The sequence below is a fragment of the Bubalus bubalis genome, chromosome 3 (genome assembly GCF_019923935.1).
Source record: "Bubalus bubalis isolate 160015118507 breed Murrah chromosome 3, NDDB_SH_1, whole genome shotgun sequence".
NCBI lineage: Eukaryota > Metazoa > Chordata > Mammalia > Artiodactyla > Bovidae > Bubalus > Bubalus bubalis.
Window position 1 is genome coordinate 79,291,206 of NC_059159.1, and position 27,273 is coordinate 79,318,478.

At 39.1% G+C, this 27,273-nt stretch overlaps 1 protein-coding gene across 1 annotated transcript; it reads left to right on the forward strand.

The window, feature by feature from the left end:
- Positions 1–27,110, forward strand: C9orf72 (C9orf72-SMCR8 complex subunit). The gene is made up of 11 exons (XM_006067193.4): positions 1–130; positions 6,697–7,184; positions 8,510–8,569; positions 15,073–15,168; positions 15,914–15,978; positions 17,233–17,305; positions 19,016–19,132; positions 20,787–21,022; positions 23,987–24,044; positions 25,070–25,179; positions 25,285–27,110. The coding sequence occupies exons 2-11, from the start codon at positions 6,741–6,743 to the stop codon at positions 25,469–25,471; spliced, it is 1,446 nt and encodes a 481-aa protein (XP_006067255.4). The 5' UTR covers positions 1–130; positions 6,697–6,740; the 3' UTR covers positions 25,472–27,110.
- Positions 27,111–27,273: the final 163 nt, after the last annotated feature.

Genomic DNA, 27,273 nt, shown 5'->3' on the forward strand with positions numbered 1-27,273 from the left:
GCCAGTTCGGGAACGCGACGCTCACGGGGGCGGGGCAGGGGCGGGGCCAGAGCTGCGGGGGCGGGGCTGCGGTTGCGGTCCATTTGCCCGCGGCTGCTGCGACGGCGAAGCAGCAGGCGGTGGCGAGTGGGTGAGTGAGAAGCCGGCGTGTAGGTGGCTGTTTGGGCTTCGGTTGCCGGGATCGGGCAGGGCGGCGGCGGCGGAGGCTCTCCCCAGGGCTCGGCTCCGCGGGTCTTCTCTTTACTCCTTTCTCCCCGGACCGAAAGCGGGCATCGGGTTTTCCAGCCCGGCGACTAGTGGAGTTGCCTGCATCCGGGCCCCGGACTTTCCGGCAGCCGGGGCGCAGAGATGGGGCATAGGATTCCGTCTCCTTTTCTGCTTTCCCGCCCGCAGTCCCCGAGCTGGCTCATTCCCGAGGTCCTGGCGTGAGATCCGAAGAGATCGATCCGTCGGATCCCTGTGCCGCAGGCTCGAGGGGAAGGAGCCTCGGGCACCAAGAGGCCTGGCCCGGGGAAGGCCAGAGAGCTGGCGGCGCGCGGCTGCTCCGGACCGAGTCAGGGTCCGAGAGAGGAAGAAGCGGGATGGGGTGGGCTGGGATCAAACTACTGGCTTACAGAATTGTCTGGGTTTCGAGGTTGCTAAGGATTGCTGATGCCCTGGAATTTGGTGCAGCAGTTCTAGACTGGGTTTTGCTCCCGTTCTGTGGTTCATGACCTGTTTACTTCTCTTCTCCGAGATTGCACAGACTTAAAGGAAGTGACCATTATGATTTGGGCATCACTTGACTGATGGCATCAGTTGCAGAAAGAAGTGCCGTGATTAACGCGTCTGCTTTGACCACACAGTGTCTGACTGGCCCTGGTGATCTCCACCAGGCTTCTGTATTCAGGAGACTGGGAGGTCATGCACTTGCCCCAGAGAGGTGGCCCTTTCCGAAACAATGGAGATTGTTAGGCTTTAGTGAAAACAGTCTGACTGTGGCCAGTGGATAAATTCCGATTCAGACTGTTCTCATCTTGTGATCCAAAGCAAAGGGGGTCAATCCATCTGTTACTTTAATTTGTACAAAGAGCTTGGAAAATACTGTTATATCTTACTGATGATCTTAGACGTTGGAAAACTTTTAACACGATTGGAAGGTCACAGAAGCAGGAATGTAATGTATGGGAAATTAATAGCCTGGAGTCAGAATACTTGAAATACAATGGTGTTATGTGACACAGATAGTATTGCCGGCACCTTGTCAGTCTAGGAAAGCCCTGAATCCGTTGGAAACTAACATCATGATGAATGTACTCTATAAAACAAAAACGAGAGAAGTAGGTGATGGATTGTGCACTAGGCCAGCAGTAACCTGCCCCAGGGAACAATTACATAGGAGCTAAAGGGTTTTTTCCCCCCACCTTATAAAGTTAATAAAATAGTGTCATTTTGTTGTTGTTGTTGTTTTCTGGCTCTGTTACCAATCCAAATTAATTTTCAGAGAAAGAAAAAAACAAAGACTCCTATTTTTCAAGACTGCCCTTGGGCTCTGTTTTAATTAAGTAATTCTAAGGAGTAGTGGGTTAGCCTGCCTATTTGAGAAACTGGAGCTGTGAGAGATGGTCAGATAGGGCTATGGTGAACTACACCTCTGAGTCTTGGAAAGTGTTGCAAAGTCTTTTTTATCTGGCATTACAGGGAGTTTAGTGTCAATAAAATCTGTCTGGGCAGGTCCTATTTTGGAAGTTGGGCTATTTTATTAGGATCCTGCTTCTCTTAGGGCTGTGTGTGTGTGTGTGTGTGTGCACGCGCGCGCACGCGCGTTCCATCACTCAGTTGTGTCTGACACTGTGACCCATGGACTATATAGCCCGCCAGGCTCCTCTCTCCATGGAATTTACCAGACTAGAATACTGGAGTGGGTTGCCATTTCTCCCTCCAGGGAGTCTTTCCAACCCAGGGATTGAACCCAAGTCTCTTTGAGTCTCCTGCATTGCCAGATTCTTTACACCTCGCCATCTGGGAAGCCCTCTCTCAGGATTGTGAAGTCATTCGGTCATGTCCAACTCTTTGTGACCCCGTGGACTGTAGACTACTAGGCTCTTCAGTCCATGGAATTTTCCTGGCAAGGGTATTGGAGTGGGTTGCCATTTCCTTCTCCAGGGCATCTTCCTGCCCCAGGGATCGAACCCAGGTCTCCCGCATTGCAGGCAGATGCTTTACAGTCTGAATGACCAGGGAAGCCCCCTCTTTTAGGATTGGGAGGTAATAAACAGAAAGCATGGTTATGAGAAATGTGGGCCTAATGATGGTTGAGTTCTTATTTACAACAGCTGCTGCTGCTGCTGCTAAGTCGCTTCAGTCGTGTCCGACTCTGTGCGACCCCATAGACGGCAGCCCACCAGGCTTCTCTGTCCCTGGGATTCTCCAGGCAAGAACACTGGAGTGGGTTGCCGTTTCCTTCTCCAATGCATGAAAGTGAAAAGTAAAAGTGAAGTCGCTCAGTCGTGTCTGACTCTTCGCAACCCCATAGACTGCAGCCTACCAGGCTCCTCTGCCCATGGGATTTTCCAGGCAAGAGTCCTGGAGTGGGGTGCCAAAGGGCCAACCAACTTTCTAAATATCAATCAGAGAAGAGATGACTGATTTTTAGCAGAGGTTTAAAAAAAGCAAAACTTTAAAACTTCCCCTGTGCTAACAGTTTTAACGTGTGGTAATTAATCTTTATGTCTGCATGTGTTGGATTATTTTCAGCAAGTTCATTGGGTACACCCTCATGAACCCCGTTCTTTGTTTACAGGAGTGTGGCAAGCCACTGTGTCACCCAATTTGGATCCTGGCTTACCTCAAAACTCTTGTTTCATAACTGTCTGGTGTAGCCAGCACTACATGTAAAAAGATACATTGATGAAAGACTCTTGATTTCGAGCCATTTCTGTATATATGGATTTTCTTTGCCAAAGATGATGACTTTAACTGTTAGTGCATTCATTTTACTGCTCTGTTAACTATACTTCTCTATGACTTTAATTTCTTAAGTTATTTCTTCTAGTAGGATTTAAAGCTAAACAATTCAACATAATCTTCATCCTTTATTTTCTTTCTGATGATACTAGCAGTAAGATTGAACATAGTTGCTGCTGCTGCCAAGTCGCGTCAGTCGTGTCCGACTCTGTGCGACCCCATAGACGGCAGCCCACCAGGCTCCCCCGTCCCTGGGATTCTCCAGGCAAAAACACTGGAGTGGGTTGCCATTTCCTTCTCCAATGCATGAAAGTGAAAAGTGAAAGGGAAGTCGCTCAGACGTGTCCAACTCTTAGCGACCCCATGGACTGTAGCCCACCAGGCTCCTCCGTCCATGGGATTTTCCAGGCAAGAGTACTGGAGTGGGTTGCCGTTGCCTTCTCCGTTGAACATAGTTAGTAGCCTATAATAGAACAGTTTTCACAATTAGGTAAAAGGTTGTGCTATAATCTAACCAGATTTTGTTCCAGGGCTCAATTCCACTTAAGAAGTGTTTTTTATTTTCAATACAATGATGAAATGTTTGAGTGGCAGTATTACCTTTATGATTATTCACCTTTTTATCCAGAAAGAAAGAACAAAAGAATATGTTACAGTATACTGATATGGGTATGTGTTTACTTAATGCATCTCCTTGGCCTCTAAAGTTTGCTGTTATTAATTATCTTAGCATCATTAAATTTTCTATTCATATTATATTCCGGTATTCTGTCATTGTAAAGTATTTAACTTGTATCTGTAACAATGGATTTTTTTTTTTTCCAACTGAGTCATGTGGGCTGCAGGATCTTAGTTCCCTGACCAGGGATTGAACCCACACTCCCTGCTTTGGGAGCGTGGTGTCCTAACCACTGAACCACCAAGGAAGTCCCAACAGTGGATATTTTAAGCAAGCTATACAACTTATACTTAGTGTAGTCTCTAAAGTCTATTAAATTGAGACAGAATATTTAAAACTGTGAATATTTCCTAAATGAATTTCTAAAATAAAAAATACGCAAGAACTGTCTTTGTGTTAAACCATTTCTGCACATACTTAGAGTAAGGCATTTTGCCAAACGCTGTATATCCATTCTTAACATCATGATAAAAGTGCTCATACAACACTCTAAAATTAGAGTATTTTATTTTTTGCTTTTCATCAGTCTCTGAGCTCTCCTGACAAGGTGTAGATGAAGTTCTTTATTTTAAGTAAAATGGTTTACTTTGACATGAATTTAGTTATAGATCAAATGTTATTTCTAAAGCAATCATACAGGCAAAGATACATGTATCTAGCTCACCTATTAACTACTATCCTTTACCATTATAATGAATAGATTCCACAATTTTAGACTTGCCTAAATGAAATTGTCACTGAATACGCATAGGTATTAAATTTTAATATTAGGCAGGAATGATTCATTTTGCATTCGACCTCATTGAATGTGGTATGAGTGGATTCATTGGTAGATTCATGTGGTAGAGTGATTCATTGGAGTGGGTTAAGATGTAAAAATGGCACCCACTCCAGTACTCTTGCCAGGAGAACCCCATGGACGGAGGAGCCTGGTGGGCTACAGTCCATGGGGTCACAAAGGGTTGGACACGACTGAGCAACTTCACTTTCACTTTTCACTTTCATGCATTGGAGAAGGCAATGGCACCCCACTCCAGTACTCTTGCCTGGAAAATCCCATGGATGGAGGAGCTTGGTAGGCTGCAGTCCATGGGGTGGCTAAGAGTCGGACACGACTGAGTGACTTCACTTTCACTTTTCACTTTCATGCATTGGAGAAGGAAATGGCAACCCACTCCAGTGTTCTTGCCTGGAGAATCCCAGGGACAGGGGAGCCTGGTGGGCTGCCGTCTGTGGAGTTGCACAGAGTCAGACATGACTGAAGTGACTTGGCAGCAGCAGCAAGATGTCGAAGAGACCTGGATTCTAGTGCAGCTCAGTGACCTTGGGCAGTTCACTCTTCTCTGTTTCTCAGTAGATTGAAAGGGCCCATCCAACCAGTTAGTCCTCTACATGTTTTAAATAATTAAAGCTTTTTTACTTCAGCCATTTAGTATAGAAGCTTCTTTGTAATGATAAAATGCCACACTGCTTTCTTGAATAGCATATTAAATATATTTCCTATTTCTTAAACAGCATATTAAATATACTTAACCTCATTTTAAACACCTGTATTTGGCTTTAATACCCTTGATGCCGAAAGAGTATGTTGAGAATAATCATGTGCATCATGTTGCCTCATTTTCTCATATGGTTCCAGATTGTTGTGGTCTTATAATCTTTTGTCTTTCTTTTCTCTCCCCCTTCCCATCCCCCACTTCTTAGCAGCTTCTAAGGCTTTCTACTGCCAGGTATGGACTGCCATAACAAAGTACCACAAACTGGGTGATGTAAAAATGTATCCTGCCTCAATTCTGAAAGCTAGAAGCCCAAAATAAGTGGTTGGCAGAGGCATGCTCCTCTAAAGACTCCAGGAAAGAATCTCTCTTTGCCTCTGTTTAGCTTCTCATAGTTACCAGCACACATACCTTGGCTTGCAGCCACATCACTCCAGTTTATCTTCATCTTCACATGGCCCTGTTTCTGTCTGCTTGTCTCCAAAGCTTTCTCTCCTTGTCAGGACACCAGCCATTGTATTAGGACCATCCTGATCCAATATCACCTCATCCTAACTTGATTACACTTATTTCTAAATAAGATCGCAGGGGGTTAGGACTTGAACATCTATTTGGGGTGGGGAAGGACACAGTTCAGCCCACAACAGGGGCCATGGTCTCTAGGTGAGCCCTCCCTTTCCCAGTTGGCTTCTCTTTAATTCCTATGGTTCAGGAACCAAATACCCAATCATATTAGACTTGCAAATAGGCTGGCTATTTAGAAACAGTGAGGATCTATTCAATGAGCTTTAGTATATAATATTGCATATTACTCTTCAAAGGCTTTTTTTAAGGTCATTATTTTGGGTTTCTAAGTGTGTATCCTGATTATAAGTGGTAATTTACTACTGTGTATCATGCAATTATCATCATATCCACAAACACTTAATGTGCACCTGCCATGCATAGCAGGAGACATGCTTTCACATGTTTTTGACTGGAGAGGAGAAAACCACATATGTCTAAATCTTTAAGAATTTTTTTTTTACCTTAGAGTGCACTTTTTTTGTTGTTGTTGTTAATATTTTTGAAGTATAGTTGATTTACAGTGTTGCGTTTCTGTTGTACAGCACATGCATATATCCACTGTTCACATTATTTTCCCAGATAGGTCATTGCAGAGTATTGAGAAGAGTTTCCCGTGTTATACAGCAGGTCCTTATTAGTTATCCATTTTAAACAGAGTAGTGTATATATGTCAGTGGGCTTCCCAGGTGGCTCAATGTTAAAGAATCTGCCTACCAACGCAGGAGATGTGAGTTTGATCCCTGGGTTGGGAAGATCCCCTGGAGGAGGAAATGGCAACCCACTCCAGTATTCTTCCCTGGAGAATCCCATGGACAGAGGAGCCTGGCGGGCTGCAGTCCATGGGATCACAAAGAGACGGACATGACTGAGTATGTGCACACGTGTAGATATCAATACCAACAATTGTGTTTTTGATGGATGACTTCTATTTTTTTTGTTTTTTGTTTTTTGATGGATGACTTTTAAAATCACTGAACTTGATCACTGGTTTTGTATGTCATTGTCCAGATATCCCTGGAGCTTTCAGAGAATGTGACAGTTGGGATGCAGTGATGTCGACCCTCTGTCCACCACCATCTCCAGCTGTTGCCAAGACAGAGATTGCTTTAAGTGGTGAATCTCCTTTATTAGCAGCGACCTTTGCTTACTGGGACAATATTCTTGGTCCCAGAGTAAGGCACATCTGGGCTCCAAAGACAGAACAGGTTCTTCTCAGCGACGGAGAAATAACTTTTCTTGCCAACCATACCCTCAACGGAGAAATCCTTCGAAACGCAGAGAGTGGGGCAATAGACGTGAAGTTCTTTGTTTTATCTGAGAAAGGAGTAATTATTGTTTCGTTAATCTTCGACGGAAACTGGAATGGGGATAGAAGCACCTATGGACTATCGATTATACTTCCCCAGACAGAGCTGAGCTTCTACCTTCCACTTCACAGAGTGTGTGTGGATAGATTAACTCACATTATCCGGAAAGGGAGGATATGGATGCATAAGGTGAGTGGGTTTGGAACTTATTAAGCATGCTAACCTAGCCACTGACAGTTTACCTTCCAATACATTTATGTCTGGCTTCCCAGGTGGCTCAGTGGTAAGAATCTGCCTGCCAATGCAAGAGACTGGATTCATTCCCTAGTTGGGGAGGATCTCCTGGAGAAGGAAATGGCAACCCACTCCAGTATTCCTGGCAAATTCCATGTTCAGAGGAGCCTCTCAGGCTACAGTCCATGAGGTCACGAAGAATCAGACACAACTGAGTGGGCACGCACGCACATTTATATCTAATTTTTAGAAATTATGTACAGTTAACTTCAAACAGGAACTATTATTTGCTTCTACCATATTAGGTACAAATCAATCTAGGCTGGTATTTGTAGTCTTTTAACCCTGGAAGGTAGGAGATGATAGCTCCACATTGTAAACAGAAAACCAAAGCTTAGAGAAATTAAGAAACATAAGCTTCAGAGTCTGGATCTTGCGAAGCATTTGACTCTGAAAGCTTATTTTTGCATTGCATGACCCTGTCTTTCACTTACTGTGTATAGTATAAGCAGTTTAGGACAATTGTTTCATAGCCTTTGCCCATATAACCTTTGGTCCCTTTAAGTTCTTTGCCAAGTTCGCAAATTTTTTAAATGAAGAAGTTGGACCAAATGGTATTCAGAAAATATTCCTTTCGATTTTGTGACTTGATCTAGAGGAAATTATTGTTATCACCTAAATCCTATAGTTTAATAAATAGTGATATTTATATTTCCATATACTGTAATTCTGGCACATGAGAAGAACAAATTTCATTCTTTCTGCTTAGTTTGATACTAACATGGAAATCCACTAAAGCATTACTGATTTTTGTAAGGCTTTTGCCAGATAGTAGGGGAAAGTAATATCTTTTAAAAGAAGAGTTTTTTTTAAAAGTATGTTTGCAGGCGTACCTCCTTAATGCTCATGTTTATAAAAATCATTTAAAATCTAGCTCGGTATTCCCTAGATTCATCTTGATCTTATCCAGTTTGAAAAGTACAAATCATTAGTTTCTTTTGTGAAACTTTGCAGATGTTAGCTACACTGACTGTTTTTCTGTCAAATTATATTTTTAACTGCCAACAAGAAGGGTGTTATTTTATTTCATATTGTCTATGAGAGCATGGATTTGTTGGGTGCTTTCCACCCACCCCTCTTTTTTGGACCCTAAAGTGGAAAGTATTTTCCCATGAACTAAATTACCCAGGAAGATGTCTGCCATTTAACTGTATTGTGGAAAATAAACAAGTATCTAAAGGTTGTGGTTTATTAATTTTAATGAATTTTCTCTTGCTCAGGAGAGGCAAGAAAATGTCCAGAAAATCGTCTTGGAAGGCACAGAGAGAATGGAAGATCAGGTAAGGCGCAGATTTCCCATCCCCGGACACGGCCAGACCCACCACTAAGGGCTGCGTAAAGCTAAGGGGCGCTTCTGTTAAACTGCCCTGGTGGCTCAGATGGCAAAGAGTCTGCCTGCAATGCAGAAGACCCAGGTTCAATCCCTGGGTTGAGAGGATTCCCTGCAGACATTATTAGTTTGACAGAGCGAGCCTGAACGCGAACAGAACCTTCATGGAGATAAATGGAATAAACTGGATGAAAACTTCCATATCTTAGACCTGAAGAGTTAAATAAATAAATGATAATAAGAACTGAATCTACAAATTAATCTTTTGCTACCTTTTTTCAATTTGCATAGGATAAGTTTTAGACAAGTTGCGCATAATAAAAGTTTTAAGTGCTATATATTATTTTTTTTAAGGTATTACTTCTTAAACATTTCCACAGAAGTAGTTGTAGCAGGAGAGTGAGTACCCCTAAGATATCTGGGAGTACACACACAGGTCTAGGCATAATATTTCTTTGAAGTCTCATTTGTATCTTTAAAACTCTTGCAAATTTTTTTTTATTGAAGGATAATTGCTTTACAGTCTTGTGGCAGTCTCTGCTGAACAACAACATGAATCAGGCATCAGTTTATATATATATCTCCCATCCCCATCCCAATGCACCCTTCTAGGTCGTCACAGAGCACCAGGGTAGGCTCCCCGTGTTACACAGCAGCTTCCCACTACTTATCTATTTTACACACTATAGTGTATGTCTATGTCAATGCTCCTTTCTCAATTTAAACCTCATGCAGTTTACATTTTATTCTGTGATATATCTATTTGTTTTAATATTACAGTTTGCCATTAGTATTCTTTATCTTCTTACCATCCTGGCTTCTGGTGGTATCAAGTCTCCAAGAAAACATGCCATGTTTATCCCATGGCTTTGAACATCCTTGGGGAACAGGCACCAGGGTTTGAGAAGCATGATTGCAAGGGTATGACTTCCCTCATGGAAACTAATTACAAAGCCTTTCAACCTAGGGCAGAGATTTTCTGAAGGAAGATCTCCCCACAGAGAAAGTGTCCTCTGCTTTTACTCTCATCGCCCCTGGCCACCCTCATTGCTCCTCTGGAAACTCCAGTGTAAACAAGCCTTCTCTCTGGTTCTCTTTGGGATGCCTGAGACAAACAGTATTTTAAACAATAACTTTTTCTAGAAATTTGTCAGGATATAGGAACATAAACAAGGCAAATACAAAATGCTATAAAATGATCCTTACAAAATTTATGTTTGTACTTTTGTAAATAATATTTACAAAAGTCAGAAGGAGGCACATACGGAGAAAGGTCTAAGACTGAACAAGAAAATATTTCCCTTTACTCACAGAAGCCCGGCTTTCCTTGCTAGGCAGTAAGAAGTGTGCCCAGGAACGGGGTGACTTTCACCAACCTCTAGATGTACCTTCTAGTTATGGAGGAACTAGTAGAGTTATGTCAACATAATGAAATTTAGAACCCAGTAAAATTCTGCGTTTTCTGGGGGTTTTTCAAACCAGAAGTCTGTGCTTATAAAGTTAACAGCTATTAATGTTACGGTTTATTTCTCTTTTAAGCTCTCTTCTTAAAAATGTTATCCTCCCCTTTCTGTGTCAGGAGTAAATTATACTTGGGCTTCCCTGGTGGCTCAGACAGTAAAGAATCCACCTGCAATGCGGGAAAACTGGGTTCGATCCCTGGGTTGGGAAGATCCCCTGGAGGAGGGCATGACAACCCACTCCAGTATTCTTGCCTAAAGAATCCCCATGGACAGAGGAGCCTGGCAGGCTACAGTCCATGGGGTCACAAAGAGTGGGACATGACTGAGTGACTAAGCACACTCATACTTGAATAAACAGGAGGTTTTGAAAGGGGAACCGCTTTCCTGCTGAGAAATTTAAGACATTTTAGAGCCTCTTCTTTGTTCAGCCATCTAGTATTTGTTGTTGTTAAGCTTCAGTGAGGATCTCCATTTGCTTATGATGATAAATGTCTGAGATGCTGTGTATAAATAGTATATATGCCTACACCATGGGGTCGAAAAGAGTCAGACACGACTGATCGACTGGACTGAACTGAAAGGGAAGGTGTGTGTTCAGTTGCTCAGTCGTGTCCCACTCTTTGCGACCTCATGGACTGTAGCCTGCCAGGCTCCTCTGTCCATGGGGATTCTCCAGGCAAGAATACTGGAGTGGGTTGCCTTGCCCTCCTGCAGGAGATCTTCCCAACCCAGGGATCAAACCCAGGTCTCCCTCATTGCAGGCGAATTCTTTACCATCTGAGCCGCAAGGGAAGCCCAAGAAGACTAGAGTGGGTAGCCTATCCCTTCTCCAGGCATAATCCCAACCCAGGAATTGAACCGGGGTCTCCTGCATTGCAGGTGGATTCTCTACCAGCTCAACTACCAAGGAAGCCCCAAAGGGACGGTATTCTCCCATAATTATCCTTTCTGAGAAGGAGTTGCCTGATAATTGAGTTCTTGCAAATCTCACATCATGTGGTTGCAGTGACTTTATTTTGAGCAATAAATACTGTTTGACAATGATATATAGTCTAAAACAAGTTTAATCATGCTAGTTTTAGTTGCTTGTAGCTGTCATATGGTAAAATTGTTTTACAAGGAAGCAAATTTAACACAACTTCAATCATTAGTCTTTTTGAATTGCATGTGTTGATTGTTGTAATTATAAACTGACATTTAAAAAATTAAAAAGCAAAAACAATGAAGGTTTTGTATTCATAGGTTACTACAGGATCAAATTTTTTTTATAATAAAACATCCTGAGAGATACAAGGGGGCCTATGACTTAGGATACCATTTCCAGAGGCAGCATCACATTTAAATTCTAAAGCAACTTAACATGATATGGGGCTCTGAAAACTAAGTTAAGTCACTGAAGAAAAGGACTGGTCCTAGGAATGCAGAGTTTCTACTTCAAATATGCATGTAAGGAGTATGAGTTCAGTTCAGTCGCTCAGTCATGTCTGACTCTTTGTGACCCCACGGACTGCAGCATGCTGTCCAGCACTAACTCCCAGAGCTTGCTCAAACTCATGTCCATCGAGTCGGTGATGCCATCCAACCATCTCATCCTCTGTCGTCCCCTTCTCCTCCTGCCTTCAATCTTTTCCAGTGAGTCAGCTCTTCATATCATTTGGCCAAAGTATTGGAGTTTCAGCTTCAACATCAGTCCTTCCAATGAATATTCAGGACTGATTTCCTTTAGGATGGACTGGTTGGATCTCCTTACAGTCCAAGGGACACTCAAGAGTCTTCTCCAACACCACAGTTCAAAAGCATCAGTTCTTTGGTGCTCAGCTTTCTTTATAGTCTAACTCTCACCTCCATACATGACTACTGGAAAAATGATAGTTTTGACTAGACCAACCTTTGTATGCAAAGTGATGTCTCTGCTTTTTAATATGTTGTTAGGTTGGTCATAACTTTTCTTCCAAGGAGCAAGCATCTTTTAATTTCATGGCTGCAGTCACCATCTGCAGTGATTTGGAAGCCCAAGAAAATAAAGTCTGTCACTATTTCCATTGTTTCCCCATCTGTTTACCATGAAGTGATGGGACCAGATGCCATGATCTTAGTTTTCTGAATGTTGAGTTTTAAGCCAACTTTTTCACTCTCCTCTTTCACTTTCATCAAGAGGTTCTTTAGTTCTTCTTCGCTTTCTGCCATAAGGATGGTGTTATTTCTGTATCTGAAGTTATTGATATTTCTCCCGGCAATCTTAATTCAAGCTTATGCTTCATCCAGCCCATCATTTTGCATGATGTACTCTGCATATAAATTAAATAAGCAGGGTGACAATATACAGTCTTGATGTACTCCTTTCCTGATTTGGAACCAGTCTGTTGTTCCGTGTACAGTTCTAACTGTTGCTTCTTGACCCACATACAAATTTCTCAGGAGGCAGTCAGGTGGTCTGATATTCCCGTCTCTTTAAGACTTACCACAGTTTGTTGTGATCCACACAGTCAGAGGCTTTGGCATAGTCAGTGAAGCAGAAGTAGATATTTTTCTGGAACTCTCTTGCTTTTTCTATGATCCAATGGATGGTGGCCATTTGATCTCTGGTTCCTCTGCCTTTTCTAAATCCAGCTTGAACATCTGGCAGTTCACGGTTCATGTACTGTTGAAGCCTGGCTTGGAGAATGTTGAGCATTGCTTTGCTAGCATGTGAGATGTGTAATTGTGCAATAGTTTGAACATTCTTTGGCATTGCATTGCTTTGGGATTGGAATGAAAACTGACCTTTTCTAGTCCTGTGGCCACTGCTGAGTTTTCCAAAGTTACTCGCATATCGAGTGCAGCACTCAGAGCATCATCTTTTAGGATTTGAAATAGCTCAACGGGAACTCCATCACTGTGGGAAAGACTAGATACCTCTTCAAGAAAATTAGAGATACCAAGGGAACATTTCATGCAAAGATGGCCACAATAAACAGAATAGTATGGACCTAATAGAAGCAGAAGATATTAAGAAGAGGTGGCAAACTGTACCAAAAAGATCTTCATGTTGAAGATCTTTTTAGTTCTTCTGTGTATTCTTGCCACCTCTTCTTCCCATTCTCTGGTTTTCCTCTGTTTCTTTGCATTGATCACTTAGGCAAGTCTTCTTATCTCTCCTTGCTATTCTTTGGAAAGCTGCATTCAAATGGGTATATCTTTCCTTTTCTCCGTTGCCTTTTGCTTCTCTTCTTATCTCAGCTGTTTGTAAGGCCTCATCAGACAACCATTTTGCCTTTTTGCATTTCTTTTTCTTGAGGATGGTCTTGATCACTGCCTCCTGTACAGTGTCATGAACCTCCATCCATAGTTCTTCAGGCACTCTATCAGATCTAATCCCTTGAATTTATTTATTTCCACTGTATAATCGTAAGGGATTTGATTTAGGTCATATCTGAATAGTCTAGTGGTTTTCCCTACTTTCTTCAATTTAATGTAAGGAGTTTAAATATCAGAGAAGGCAATGGCACCCCACTCCAGTACTCTTGCCTGGAAAATCCCATGGACGGAGGAACCTGGTGGGCTGCATCCATGAGGTCACTAAGAGTCAGACACAACTGAGCGACTTCACTTTGACTTTTCACTTTCATGCATTGGAGAAGGAACGGCAACCCACTCCAGTATTCTTGCCTGGAGAATCCCAGGGATGGCGGAGCCTGGTGGGCTGCCTTCTATGGGGTCGCACAGAGTCAGACACGACTGAAGCGACTTAGCAGCAGCAGCGGCAGCAGTTTAAATATAATCATTTCCTGAAATGTGAATGAGGGGATAAGTTTTGTTCTTAGATTGATCTTAATACATGATTTTAAAAACATGTTTAGCTAAAAATTGATAGACCTATGACAGTTTCATCTGCCTCTTTAGAGGTTTGTGATTTCAGCATGGGCCAAACATGTTGGGGTCACAGTGGCCGTGAATGCATGCGGGAGCCACCCGTACTTGAGGCGCTTCACACGTGCGGTGTTCTCTATTGAGTTTTCAACTTCCTTCTATAAACTGCAGATTTTAAAATTACATTTTTGAGATGTAAGCAGTCATAGTATTATCTTGAAAGAACACTAAAGGAAATTTGTCTTCTTTGTTGATTCTTAAAAATACATGCTATGACTTTGATTTGGGTAGATTATACCTTATTATGAATACAGAGATTGAGTATTGACTCAAGCTTTACTACTGAGTTTTCTACTGAGAATTTTAAAGCCTTTTTACGCTTGTCTTTCCCCATTTTTAATATAAAATGCATCAATGACCTTTGATTAGCAAGAGTTCTTATTTCTCACAATAAAATTGCAAAGGAGAGTCTTTGTAAATTTGGTGTGGTGATTTAATTATTGCATGTAAATGATAAACCAATGATTCCATTCTGACTAAAGAAAATTATTCCTGGAAGAATGAAAAGGAGTTTTAAATAGCATCTAAATCTTTGAGAAATAGAAAGGTTTTGGAATAGACACTGTTTGAGGCTGTATTTGAATATGTGTGCTCAGTTGCTCAGTCGCTCAGTCGTGTCCAACTCTGCAACCCCATGGACTGTAGCCCACCAGGCTCCTCTGTCCATGGAATTCTCCAGGCAGGAATACTGGGAGGGGTTGTTATTTCCTCCTCCAGTGTTTGAATAAATTATCAAGTATTTATGTGTTCAGATCAGATCAGATCACATTAGTCGCTCAGTCGTGTCCAACTCTTTGCGACCCCATGAATCGCAGCACGCCAGGCCTCCCTGTCCATCACCAACTCCCAGAGTTCACTGAGACTCACATCCATCGAGTCAGTGATGCCATCCAGCCATCTGTCGTCCCCTTCTCCTCCTGCCCCCAATCCCTCCCAGCATCAGAGTCTTTTCCAATGAGTCAACTCTTCCCATGAGGTGTGTTAAAGGGTGTTATTCTTTGCTTTCAGTTTTTGATTTGTTATCGCCAACTTCATCCTATAGTTTGTAATTTTCTTCACCTCATTTTACTTTTTTATGCAGGGTCAGAGTATTATTCCAATGCTTACTGGAGAAGTCATTCCTGTAATGGAACTGCTTTCATCTATGAAATCGCACAGTGTTCCTGAAGAAATAGATGTAAGTTCTCAGTTGTCATGTTAAATCGGAGCAATGGTACCGTTTATTAATTCCCCTAAGTTATATTACTATTACGTATATTAGTAATGTTCTAATTTTAGTAGTACAAATTTTTATCAGACATATCATTCATATGAATTATGAGCCACTTTAACAAACACATTTAGAATTCTGAATTTAATGGCCAAGCAGAGACCTTTTGGTTAGTAATAGCAGTTATGACAAATTTAGTTAAATTCTCCACTCGTGTATTTCCTAGAAGTATGAGAATTTCAGACCTTAGAGAGTCAATCGGTGTTCGGTGCAGTACTTGTAACAAAGCCGTGTACAGATCACTAGCTCTGATGGACGTTCCCCTATCTTCCCTAGTGTGATTTCCTTAATCACCCATTTGTTGAGGACATTAGGAATTACACACTATAGAGGTGAAGAGAACTCTTCAGGCAACTCATTTAGCAGCTTCCCGACTTTGTAATTAAGATTTGTTGCCTGATTGTGACAACTCAGAAGAGGAAGTCGTTCTTGTAAAAATGGTTACTTAACCTGTCTCCCCAGCTTTCGCACCACTTGTTCTGCAAGTTTATATTGGTGACACAGATTGTTTTATGGGGATTTGTGATGCTCAGAAATGAGGGCAATGTGTCGCGTTGAACCTAGACTTCAGAAAACTTATGTATTAAAATTGTGATTTCAGTGTTTTGTTAACAGCCAGAATATTCTTTTTTTTCCTTTTGGTGCATTTTAGATAGCTGACACAGTTCTCAATGATGACGATATTGGTGACAGTTGCCATGAAGGCTTTCTTCTCAAGTAAGAATTTTGTTTCTTTTCATAAAAGCTGGATGAAGCAGATGCAGATCTTATGCTCACCTGTGACAAGATTGGGAAGGAAAATAATAAGAGAATGCCTAACTAGATTATTCTAGGGTCAGCAATGCATGATTGAATTATTGCTTAGCTTTGTGTTGCTTCTTTACTTGTTATTTACCTATGATGCATTTGATGTGACTCTTCTTAATATTTAAAGAAGCTGAGTTTCCCATAGTGTTTAGATAAGAATTCTTGGACCCTTGTCTGGTTCTGGTTTCTTGTTTTTCTTCTCATTAAAGCTGAAACAAAGAACCCTTTCTAATTAAGTTGTGTTATAGATGGACGTACTTAGGCCTAGAAAAGACAGTTTTCATATTTGTACTGATCCTTTCCTTGTTACAGTAGATTTTAGAATGTGAGCTCTAAAATCAGGCATCCTGGCTTACTGCTGTGTAACCCTGAGCAAGCTACAGGAGCTCTCCATGCCTGCATTTCCTCATCTATAAAATGGGATAATATTACCTACTTCATAGGAGTGTTGTAAGATTGAGTGAGATGACATTAGGCATTTAAAACAGTGCATGGCACATATGGGCACATAATAATAGCAAATAGCTAACATTTTCTGTTTGTTTATTCTAAGAAAAATGATAATAACAATGGCCAGTGTTTATTGAGTACCTGCATATTAGACCCCTAAGTGCCCTGCCTGCATTTATAATCTCATCTTCTACTTGAGTGTTTCTTTACAATTACCGATTATCATGAAATTTTGTTTTAAAAAATGAGGAATGAAAGGATAAAGTACTTGCTTTTATGTCTACAGTCTTCTCCTTTAGGTTCATGATGGGGCCTTAAGGGTATGTGTTTAACCTCAAAGCCTTACATGGCTTGAATCAGAAGCTCTTTAGTCCTGATTTTGCTCAGTGTCAGCCATTCATGAGGTTATTTTTAGCCCCATTTGACTTTAAACAAACCACTTTAACCTCTTTGTACCTCAATTTCTTCCACTATAAAACTGTGATATTTTACTAACTGCATTGTTTTAAGGTTCAGATAGAATCTGTGAAAGGCATGTGGTGGAAAATGCAGAGCACTATAGAAATAAAAGATGGCCTTATGATCAGAACTTTGATCTTCATCATTTAAAGCTATTCAGAGTTTTTTGAAGTTCACTTGTCTTTTTTTTTTTTAGTTTGTGAAATTATTTTACAGTCAACATTTTTTTAATCTTTTTTTTTTTCCAATTCGCAGTGCTATCAGCTCACACCTGCAAACTTGTGGCTGCTCTGTTGTAGTAGGTAGCAGTGCAGAGAAAGTAAATAAGGTAATTTAGTTTGTAATCCAGCAAATAATCTGATTTTTTAATGCTGCTAACATATGTGGATTGTAATTTAAAGGTTAGGTTGCAGTCAAGATGATCTTATCATTTTAGGAGGCAATGTAATCTGACCAAATTACTGGGACACCCTATGGCAAAAATAAGTTTAAACTATCTGAAATGGAAGTCATTTATCAATTTCATCATGATAATTTATAAATACTAGTCTCAGTATTGTATAAATGGTTTTGAGAATATTTTAAAATCAGATGTTTTTAAAAATACTTGTCTTCTCTTTGCTGATGTTATCGTTAATGTATATGAAGATGGCCATGTTCTTTTGGTACTAATTCCAAGGAAATGGAATCTCATCATTCATCTTGATTTCATTACCTTGCTTTTGCCTCTAAATCTTTTCCTTTTAGGAACCTATTGCTAATAAGTGGTCATTGGAGGTTGTATGGCAACATTTGTGACTACCTCCTTTAGTGCTGTGTGAGTTAAAAAAGAATTCATGAACCTTTCCAAGTATTAGGTAGTAAACTAAGGGATTTTGTACTTTTCTTCACTGATCAGTAATTAGAAAGAGATAAGTATATGTATCTTACCAATTTAAGCAAACCTAATTTTTCAGGTTTTACACAAGAAGTATGTTAGGAATGATTATTTGCTTGACAAATAATTTCATTATTTTTTTTCTGTGATAAGCTTCCCTGTAGACTTACCCAACCCTTGATTTACCAAGATTATATTTCTGGTATAACCATTTATGACAGATTAACTTACCTGTTATTATATCTAGTGGCTTATTATTATTTCTGCTGCCCCAGAAGGTAGCTTTCAGTTCATGTCCTGCAGAGCTTTCAGATTCCTTAGGACCTTCCCAGTTGCTTCTTAGGGAGAAAAAGCCTCGATGCTTGAGGTTCTGTATTTTGCAAACATTTTTCTTATCTACCATCCTCTTTTCGCTTAATAGCTTCTCTTTTATCTTTTTAATTTGAGGAAAAAAAGGTTGCCACCATTAATTTAAAAAGCACTATTTTAACGTAAAAATTCTGAATATAACCTGAATTCTGAGATAGTTACATGGCTTTTTATTTTTTCCTAATAGATCTATCACCAAATCTTGTCAGAATGATAGGTTTCTAAACTCTAACTGAATGGATTGCTTATTTCAAATTAAGTTTGATAGAATTAATTCTCATTCTATTCAAGGATTTAGAAACTCTTTGATATTCATTGTGATAAGATTTCACGTATAGAACTTTTAAACAAGATATAATTCTGCCTAATTTAACTGCATTTAGTTTTCTCATCCAAATTATTGCCGTATGGATATATAATCAATAATTATATTAGGTCATTATTTCCTCATATAAGATTAGGAATAAGGTTTCCATGGTAAAATAAGTTTGAGAAAGTCTGCATATTGTATCAGTCACCTAGAGAGTCACAGTGTATATTCAAATGGTATGGTTGTGAGATACCTTACAGTTAACTTTACTAACATTTTCCAAGCTTATTTGGCCACAGAATACTTAGATTAAGCAACAGCTGTTATATCCCACAGACTATTCCAGGTTACTGAGAAATACTTATTTTTCAGAATAGGTTTTATTGAAAGTAACACCTGAAATTTCTATTCAGGTCTCTTTCCTAAGCAAACTCGTGGCCTTTTTATCCATATTTTAATGCTAAAATATTTTCATTTTACAGATAGTAAGAACATTATGCCTTTTTCTGACTCCAGCAGAGAGAAAATGCTCCAGATTGTGTGAAGCAGAATCATCATTTAAATACGAGTCAGGGCTCTTTGTACAAGGCCTACTAAAGGTACAGTTTCCATTTATCACAAGTGAAACCAACTTTTTAAAAATCATTTTTGAGATTCTTTATAAATATATGTTGAACATTAGCATTTAATGTGTCTCGTGTTTGTATGGTAAGGAGCTTGACTTCCTTTTCACAGGTCTGAGGATGGAGTGAATATCTTATAAATTTATAGTTTGTATCAGGAAAGCATCACAGAATAGCTTTCTTGGTGTTTCTGTTTGGTTTCCCACACCTGTCTGGTCTCAGGATATTTTTTTTTTTGATATGTGCTTGAATCAGTTTACACAACTAAAATGGGACTATTTCTTATTTACTGAACAGATTTGAATTTTTGTTACCGTTTTATGTTTTATGTACCACATTCATTTACTGAAAAGGAAATGTTAAGCTGCTTCCTATCTTGAAAAAGTGTATAGGATTTGACCAGTTTCTGTATATCAGTGTGTATGTATATATAAGAAAAAATTTATTTTATATTTTTTCTTTATTTACTTGAGTCTGCTTTTCAAGGAGCAAAACAGATAAATATAAATTAACAATTATTTTCATTAATTATGGGGAATCCTTATTCACTTTATTGAATCTATTATTGATGTTTCGATTATCATCAGAGATATGAAGAAGTAGATTTCCTAATGATTCTCTGAGTCTCTCAGAGTGATTGCTTTCTTGAGGATGTAGGCATAGTAAAATGAAAGAATAAATACTAAAAATTGTTGCAAGTAAAAATTACATTCAACTTTTACATTTTCAATAATATGCTTGCTCTGAGTTCAGAATAATATTGTTTAAATACAGAAACTACTTAAGAGAAACTCATTTTTTATTTGATATGTACAGATCTGAAAATTAGAACTTCTCCTATCAAAGGCATAATGAGGTACTTAGTACTTTTATTTCCTCAGCATCATCTCACTTATTGTATAATTTTATCCCTTAAAGGGACCTATAACAAATGCATAGCAGAGAATTTGAAACTATAATTTAATGAAAACATGTTTGTTAAGAATTTTCCATGCAAGTTTAAATTGTATAGCCTTTTAGAGCATACTTTGATATTATAACAGTAGGTACTTGTTATATGGCAACTGACTACCCAACTGACTGTACCTGGAAAGAAGTATACTTACTATAAAAATGCATATTCAACTGATACTTAACAGAACATGTGAATAACCAAGAATATAAAAACTCACTTGTAATCTCATAATCCATTGAATAGCCCCTATTAATATTTGGCATATATCTTTCTGGTCTTTTTTTTCCTCTGTAATTTTTTCATATCTTCCCCTTTCCCCAGCCCAGAAAATTAGATTATATTCTTCATGTTTTAAGCTCCTTTTTTCATAATATATTATGAACATCTTTCAGTATCAACACATAAACATTGGCAACTTAATTTTTAGCAGCTAAACAATAAATTACTTTCATTTCTTTAAATGAATAAATATTTATTTCTCTTCTTGGATGCTCAGGGTGTTTCTGGTGTTTTACTGTTTAATCCAGTGCTGTAGACACACGACACACAACCATGATTCATTTCCTGGGATAAATTTCTAGAGCTGAGTTTGCTAAGTTAAAGCCAATTTTTTAAATTAAAAGATAATCTTCATATCTTTCAGTGTAAAAGACAGTTTTCTTTTCATTCTGACAGGATTCAACTGGAAGCTTTGTGCTTCCCTTCCGGCAAGTCATGTACGCGCCCTACCCAACCACACACATAGATGTGGACGTCAATACCGTCAAGCAGATGCCACCCTGTCACGAGCACATTTATAATCAGCGTAGATACATGCGATCAGAGCTGGCAGCATTCTGGCGAGCCACTTCAGAAGAAGACGTAGCTCAGGATACCTTCATCTACACAGATGAAAGCTTTACCCCTGACTTGTACGTCATGCCCTGCTTTCTGATGTTGTCATTAAGCAGCATTAGGAAACTGTCTTTTAGGAGTAGAAACAAACAATTCAGTGTTTAAAATGGAAGACATTAATTATGCTAGAAGAAATCTTTGGTGAATCAAGCATTGTTTTTCTTAAATGTCTATTTTTCTTAGTATGATTGTGTTTGCCATAAGTTAGATTAGTCCTTAAAAATAAGTACTTAAGTACTTAATTAACAGATATACATTGAGCCCCTAGTTACAAGGTGCTAAGGTTTCTTGTTCAGTCGCCAAGTCATGTCCAACTCTGCCACCCCATGGACTGCAGCATGCCAGGCCTCCCCTGTCCCTCACCATCTCCTGGAGTTCACCCAAGTTCATGTCCATTGAATAAGTGATGTTAAGGTTAATAGTGGCCAACCAGACAGCCCCAGACCCAGGTCCTTCCATTGCTTATAGACTAGTGTGTAAAGGTCATTAAGAAGCTTATTTATTAACTAAACCAAAGAGGGAATGCTGTCTTTTTTTCCCCTTGATATAAAATACAGCAAAACTGTGAAAATACATTAATAGAGCATCCTTTTATATTCTCTTGTATTGTGTTGTTTATTTCTTACCATAAGGTATGATCGGTAAATTAACAGAAAAAGTAATGATAATAAAATGTTGAATGTGGACCCAATTAAGAAAAAAAACAGAAATCTGAACTGTAAAACACTTAGTGTTCTGAAATCAGGAAAATAAATTGTCATATACTCTCATGGTTCTCTGTACCCGGCATATAGAATGTGCTCAGTAAATGTTGACTAGTAAATAATCCAGGTTTTAGTGGATAACTCAGCAGTAAAATTGGAGCAAGCAACCCTATCCTGTGTCTTACAGAAAAATTTTGAGCTGAGGCAACAGATATGTGAAGCGCCAATAGTCAGACAGCAGGTGTTGCCCACGAGCATAGCAAAGGAACACCATGTCCCAGGAATCCCCAGTCTCATGTGTCTCTAGGTACGGAGAGATGGCTTCATTAGGAACCAGCTTTTCCTGGCTGTCCATTGTTTCTGGTTTTTTGGTAGGTTGCTGGAGAGCTCTTTGGGGGGAATTTAGTGAACTTTATCTAAAGTTCTGGAATTTTTTTTTAGAGGAGATACATGTATGGTTTTAATATGTCTTACTCATTTTAGCCAGTTATGTTGGCTTCGCTGATCTGACAAACTGATGAGCCACCTATTCTTGTTTTGCTGATCATAACTTTGAAAATTTGTTTTCAGCTGTTAAGTAAATTTTCTAAACATACCATTATCCAAAAATAATATTTTCAGACTCTAGATTGATGTATTATTAACTTTTATGTTTTATGGACATATTTTACTTTTTAGTTTAAGCAATATTACTTAAGATATTTTTAATTTTAACTCTTAAAAATAATTTCACTCACTGCCTAAACATGAAAAATCAGTCACTGAAAATACTCTTTTTATGACACTTTGCTTCATCTAATTCCCTTTTGACCAAGACAGTCAAATTATAAAGCAGATATGTTCAGAACACTAGACTTAAATAGCTAAATTCTCTCTCCAAAGCCAGAAAGTGGGTGCTGTCAGTTCCCACTGGCCACCAGTTGAACAGCCAGTAATTGTGAAATGCTGATTTTTTTTTTTCCAGTTTTCTGAGTTTCCTTCTTCTGTAGTTGGGAACACCCATTCCCTAAAACTAGGAAGTTTTAGGTACTTTGCTATTTACATCTGCACACACATCTCTTTCCTTGATACTTCGATCAGGTATATTATGATCCCGACTATTTTCTTTCTTTTCAGTTAAAAATTGTTTACCTTAGTAAATGTTATGTTACCCCCTGACTTGAGTATAGCCTAGTATCCCAGTAAATTCCTTAGGGAAGTAGAAGACAAGGAGAGGGAAGGAAGAAGAGAAAGACCAAAAGGGGTTGAGACCTGGGAAATAGACAGTCTTTTTAAAGTGCCTATAATATCTTACGGAGAAGGCAATGGCACCCCACTCCAGTACTCTTGCCTGGAAAATTCCATGGACGGAGGAGCCTGGTAGGCTACAGTCCATGGGGTCTCGAAGAGTCGGACACGACTAGCGACTTCACTTTCACTTTCATGCATTGGAGAAGGACATGGCAACCCACTCCAGTGTTCTTGCCTGGAGAATCCCAGGGACGGGGGAGCCTGGTGGGCTGCCATCTCTGGGGTTGCACAGAGTCGGACACGACTGAAGCGACTTAGCAGCATAATATCTTAAGTTGTATGGTAGATGAACATTATCTCAAGTGTGAATTAGAACGTAATTTCTGACTCTGCTCATTGCCAATGTAGCTAACATTTTCTTAGGTAGCTGATTCATGTTACTCACCAGATCATGGACTTGTGGATGCAAACCCAGTGGGCAAGACATTGGAGATAATCATGTGTGTGTGTTCCTTATTCCCACTTGAATGTTTCCTAACATTCATCCTCTTTTTTTTTCTTCCAAAACTGCTTATTAGGAATTTTTAGTACATGAAGTTAACCTTTTATTTTGTTTGGGTTTTTGATAGTAGTGGCGTATATTTTTGTTTGTTGCTGTTTTATGTTTTTGCAATGGCAGGGATTGGTAGTTGCATTTACCAATTGCCTAAGGCTCTCAATATTCTTTATGAGGTGAGGTATTAAAATACATTGATAGATGCGTACATACCTTTCCTGGGACTGCTTATACTATTAAAAAGAAAATAATCACATTGTGGCCTGACAGACTCCAGTAATAGATAAATGTATACTTGAGTTAAAATGAGTGTATTAATCTATTTTATTGTATTTCCAAATCTGTTCATTGTATTTTATTGTATTTATTTATGTAATTCTTATAAATATGTTTATAATCCCATTTCGAATAATTCAGTTTGGCTGGCATGAGAGGTTGTGGAAAACAGCTTTGTATAAGCCATGTCAACATTCGGTCTGTTTTCTTCGTAGGAATATTTTTCAAGATGTCTTACATAGAGACACTCTTGTGAAAGCCTTCCTGGATCAGGTAAGTGTTAAACCTGAGATTGTCAGAGTGAATGATATGACATGTGTTCTGTTCCAGTATATCCCACAATGCCTGTAGAACTAGCTGCTTTTGTAGTTTTATCTCTGGTTTTTCTAAAGTGTCAAAATTATTTTTCTGCTGAATTATTTGTGGAAAGTAGTTTGTATGTTAACAATTGAAGATGCAGCGTCCCCCAGTTCAGATAATAACTTCTAAGCACTAATATATAACCCAAGGATGTTTTCTTTTAGTGAAGGGAGGTTTTGTACAAATGTTGTATATTTGCCTTAATTAAGCAAAAAATATCTTTAAGACTACTTAGATGATAGCATCCTTACTGTCTCATTTCTTTGTAAAAGATCTAGATTTTAAAGAAAATTTTAGATTATATGGGTCTTATTTCTTAAAATAGAGGGACTTTGTTATGATATCACTCTAGGGATCAGGCCAGGAAACAGTTGTCATAGATTTAGCTTTGAAATAATATAATCCTGAGGTTAACTAGAAATTTTGGATCCAGGTCTGTGTGATCTGTGACATGCTGCAAAGTTCAGGGATAATTCAAAGTCATGTAATTCCATGCTTCCCAAGCAGAAATAAAATTGTTCTACCACTACGCATGCACCCCCACCCCTCAAAATAGAAAAATATGAATATCTCAAAACCATAGTGAAAGCACAGTTCAACCTCTAGGAGCTCCAGTTTTATTTGAAGATGTGGGCAGAGAAAAGCTAAGTAACACAACCGGAAGTAACCTATATCATGATTTTTAATAACAAAATAAATATGATTGTAGTCTAAGGTAGAAGGACAATTTTGAGTCCATTCTTAAAAGAGGAAGCAGAACTGTCAGACCACTCCAGTATGTCCATCCCCTCCTGTCCACCAGGATGTATCGATCTATGGAGACGATTAGGGAGAGCTGCTCAAACGTGGGTTACCTGCCAGGCACTGTCAGCAGAAACATGCTGTGGATAAGCAGAACGGGAGCAAATTATTTATGAGCATGCTGCATTTTCCTGCAGGTCTTTCATTTGAAACCCGGTCTGTCTCTCAGGAGTACTTTCCTTGCACAGTTTCTGCTCGTCCTTCACAGAAAAGCCTTGACGCTAATAAAATATATAGAAGATGATACGTAAGTCAGACTCCTCCATGGAAGAAAAACCTTCATTAATTGCTTTCATTTTGTCCCCTTTGGACCTCTTCTATCTTATAATTTCTCTTGTATCATTATTTGTAGGCAGAAGGGGAAAAAGCCCTTTAAATCGCTTCGGAACCTGAAGATAGACCTTGATTTAACAGCAGAGGGCGATCTTAACATAATAATGGCTCTGGCTGAGAAAATTAAGCCAGGCCTCCACTCCTTTATCTTTGGAAGACCTTTCTATACCAGTGTCCAAGAACGAGATGTTCTAATGACGTTTTAAATGTGTAACCTGTTAAGAATGTTTCGTCACAATCATAATTGCTGCTAACGTAGGTTGGTGATGTTGGGAGAGGTGACTCCCTCCAGTCATGCTCTAGAGCCCTACTTAGCAACGGCAGTTAGTTAGTTACACTACAGTTACCACAAAGAGTTTGTAAGGGGATGTCAGGTGCACGGTTACAATAAATGCACCTTTTCCTGGATGTGCTGTCTTCGGAGACAGACTTATTATGTTTACAATGATAATAAATAGTATTGCTGTCTTTTAAAGATGTAGGATATAAACTTGACCACAACTGCTGTTTTTGAAACTTACATGGTTTACAAGTATCAAAGTGATATCTGAGTTAGCTTTCACAGGCATAAGACTAGTTGACTTTCCATCTCTTGATGTTCCTTGGTATGTGGGGTTACTGAACTACTTTTACAATCAGCTACAAACCAGAGCATTTGGATTCTTTCAGCTCCACGGAAGGTAGCTTGAATATAGATTAAGTTTTAGAAAGAAAATATTGATCAAGCATACGTGTTGTTGAAATCAGTCATAAGATCCTATTTTGCAGACGTACTCCTCAGGATTCAGTCTGGGTAGAAACGTCAGGCACTGTGTATAGTCCTGATGATGGTGAATCACAGTCAGGGTGTTTTTTTCTGTTTGTTTGTTGAGCTCTGTCACAGAAAATACAGAGAATTGGATTTTAATGTTTCCATAGTTATTGCCAACTTTTCCAGTTACTTTTCATTATTTTTGAGCCAAACTGAAATGTGTACCTCCTGTGCCTTTTTTTTCCCCTTGGAAAATGTAATCACTTGGAAGAAATTCAGATTACCCTAGTCACTCATTTTTATCTTGTTTTCCTCTTGTATAGTCTTGCTCTGATTTAGTAATCATTATAACTCAGATTATTAAATGGAATAGAAAAATACTCACTAGTAAGATTTCTTTTCAAGAACGAGAATAGTATCGTCTTCCTTACATTTCTGCCCATGTTTTTGGAGTTGTTGCCATGTCTCTTTGCCTTCATCATACAAGGACTAGCAGGAGAAACTTTACTGACCTGCTGTTTTACTAGGTGCTACTTTGGCAGAACTAAGTGGTCAATTTCTTTTGTTTCCTTCCTGTGTTTGGACCATTGTGCTAGCTATAATATACCCAATTAACCTAATTCTGTGCTAAAACAGTATTGACAAGACAATATACACAATCATAAACTACATTTTTATTTAAAACTGTGAAAGGAACATAAAAGGGAAAGATATGTATAAGAAAGGGAGAAAAGTGGTAGAGCCCCTCCACCCTTGCCCACCGAATTTAACCAGAACCAACATAGGTCCTACCAGCCTTTCAATCACTAATAGGAAAGGTGTAGACATCTCGATTTTTAGACACACACTCAACCAGATGAGGGATGCTATGGCTCAGTCATGAAACAGTGTACAGACACCACCTTGTTGAACCCCGTATTCAATGCTTTTTACTTGCTAGATTATTTAAGTGCTAATTATTTTCTTTTGCTCATTTATTGTACTGTTGTTTGGGATGCAAGTTGTACAGTGAAATAAGTTATTAAAGCATGTGTGCACATCATTATATGTCTTTGCTCCTAGATGGAGAATTTTGAATAAAATGTCGGAAATTTTGTCTCTTTCAGTTATTTGCTCAGAAAAGCAGTGCTATATTGAATGACTGATTGGCTTCCTTCTTAGCTGATAATCATCATGTATCTAAACGACTTTTATTTTTCCGATGCTCTCTTTTGAAAGAAAATATATTTAAAGGTTCTATATGATGCTGGAATCATA